We start from the raw sequence: 2,066 nt of genomic DNA, 5'->3' as shown, positions 1-2,066 counted from the left end.
CTACCAAATGTGCACGTCATTCTTGTGCCAAGAGGATGCCCATTAACTAAAAGATGGACAGATTGCTTGCGCACATATACAAAAGAAGTGCTATTCATAATGAGCCATAAGTAATATACTTTTCATCAAAATAGGCATAGAGAGAGAGAGAGAGAGAGAGAGAGAGAGAGACCTTTCCAGCATACAAGCCATATGCAATCAACCAAATTCATCATCAAAATGCAAATAACATCAACTACACAAAATGGAGAGAACGAAACTGAAGCCACATATCAATATATCTTTGAAATAGCTTTACAAAATAGCCTTCACACTAGACTTGAACAAGCTTTACAAAGCAGCCTTTACCCCAAACACCAACCAACCAACTAGCCAAAAAAGGCAATCCAAAAGCATGTTCTATATCAAATACTATCCAAAAAAAAAAACAAAGCTTTACAAATCAAGCTTTACAGGGCAAACTTTACAAAACAAGCTTTACAGGCCAAGCTTTACAAAACAAGCTTTACAGGACAAGCTTTACACCCAAAATCCAACTCTCCCTACAGGTTTATTGCCCTACTTCACTTTGAGATTGTTCAGTTTGAGAAGGTCCAAAAACTTGGCTTGAAAGATCCACCGTATGATTTGCACCACCTTGACGAATTTCTTGAACTATGTTACTCCTAGGCATCTGAAAATTGAGGGAAAAACATAATCTTATTATGCTAATCATAGTGGATTAAAAAATGCTTAACAAAATAAAATCTTCACTCTCAAATATGAGTTTCCAGTCGCTTAAGATACGTAAATTCCATATCCTTGTAAAACCTATTAGAAGACAAACCATATTAACATTTTACTTTGGTATTATCAAAAATCATATGAAATCTACTTGTAGACTCCTCACCCTTCTCTTCTCAGAATTGACAATATTTGATTGTCCCGTTATAGATCTAGTTGAGGCACTTTCACTTTGTTTGTTTGATGCCCCTCCTTCAATGGTTAGTTGCTTTGGATGCTTCATTGGCCTACCTCTTTTGCCCTGTATAAAATACACATATAAGGTATTCGAAGGGAAAATGTAACACATTCATGTTTAAATTTCCTTACAGGTAGTTTAATTTGGATAGGTGCCGAAGGTTGGGGGCATGTTGTCTTGTTGTGTCCAGTACCATGACAATTGGAGCATTTCATGGTAATACCAGATTTTGATATTTTAGTAGGATCAGTGTTGGTGACCCTTGGCTTCCTCACTCTTTTGCTTTTCTCATCCTTTTTCTTCTCACCATTGGATCTCTTCCTATCTTTCTTGGGCCTCCTTGGAAGCTTTCTGAATGGCGGAGGCAATAAAGGCTCTTCACTGGTCGCTGGCCACATTTTCTTTCCATTCAAGGTGGGTAATGCAAATTGATAGCAACCCTCGTACACAGTTTTCTTGAAACAATCAGCTACAAAATCATTTAAGTTACACTTCATGAAGTTGATGCACGAGATAGCATGGTTGCATGATATCCCCAATATATCCCATTGTCTACAAATACATGTCTTCTTATTCAAATCAACCATAAAAGTATCATCATTCACTTCAACTTCAAATCTAGAAGTTGTAGATGGCTTTAGAATGCAAAACTTAGACTTAATCTTTTCCTCCTCAATCTTCAATCTGATTCTTGGACAAATTTCATCTCTTGAACCAACCATCAATTGGTTTTTCTCATACATTCTCACCATAAGTAATTTTCTTATGCCATCTAACATATCAACAATGAGAAATTCCCGTTCTTTGCATATATATGCGTTGAACGTCTCGCTCAAATTGTTCTTGATAGCATTGCAATTTTGTCCACACTTGATGAATGCCCTGCAAAAGTGTTATGGACCTTGTCTTATGAAGTCTTCATATGCATGAACAGACTCTTTCTTCATTTCTTTTACTGCCATATTGAAATCGGCCTCATATGTAGAATATGCGGCTCTCCAAAAGCAATTCCTAAATGTTTCTCCATTGTATAATTTTTTCCAGTTGGCGTAAATGTGCCGAGCACAATTCCTATGCTTTGCTCTTGGAGAGAGTATAGAAATTG

General features: G+C 36.7%; 1 protein-coding gene across 3 annotated transcripts; it reads right to left on the bottom strand.

Annotated features, from left to right (window-relative positions):
• Positions 1-251: 251 nt before the first annotated feature.
• LOC120286480 lies at positions 252-1,736 on the bottom strand. Of its 3 annotated transcripts, XM_039298708.1 has the most exons (5): positions 1,382-1,736; positions 1,093-1,351; positions 890-1,024; positions 754-810; positions 252-673 (listed from the first exon to the last, which is right to left on the bottom strand). In XM_039298708.1, the coding sequence occupies exons 1-4, from the start codon at positions 1,711-1,713 to the stop codon at positions 778-780; spliced, it is 759 nt and encodes a 252-aa protein (XP_039154642.1). In that variant the 5' UTR covers positions 1,714-1,736; the 3' UTR covers positions 252-673; positions 754-777. The 3 variants fall into 3 exon arrangements, with proteins under 3 accessions (XP_039154642.1, XP_039154641.1, XP_039154640.1); XM_039298707.1 differs by having other exon boundaries at positions 252-810; XM_039298706.1 differs by lacking the exon at positions 754-810.
• Between the last annotated feature and the right edge of the window lie 330 nt (positions 1,737-2,066).

Source organism: Eucalyptus grandis, chromosome 8, assembly GCF_016545825.1.
Source record: "Eucalyptus grandis isolate ANBG69807.140 chromosome 8, ASM1654582v1, whole genome shotgun sequence".
Classification (NCBI taxonomy): domain Eukaryota; kingdom Viridiplantae; phylum Streptophyta; class Magnoliopsida; order Myrtales; family Myrtaceae; genus Eucalyptus; species Eucalyptus grandis.
The sequence above is the reverse complement of the archived record's forward strand: the minus strand, read 5'-3'. Positions and strand labels throughout refer to the sequence as shown.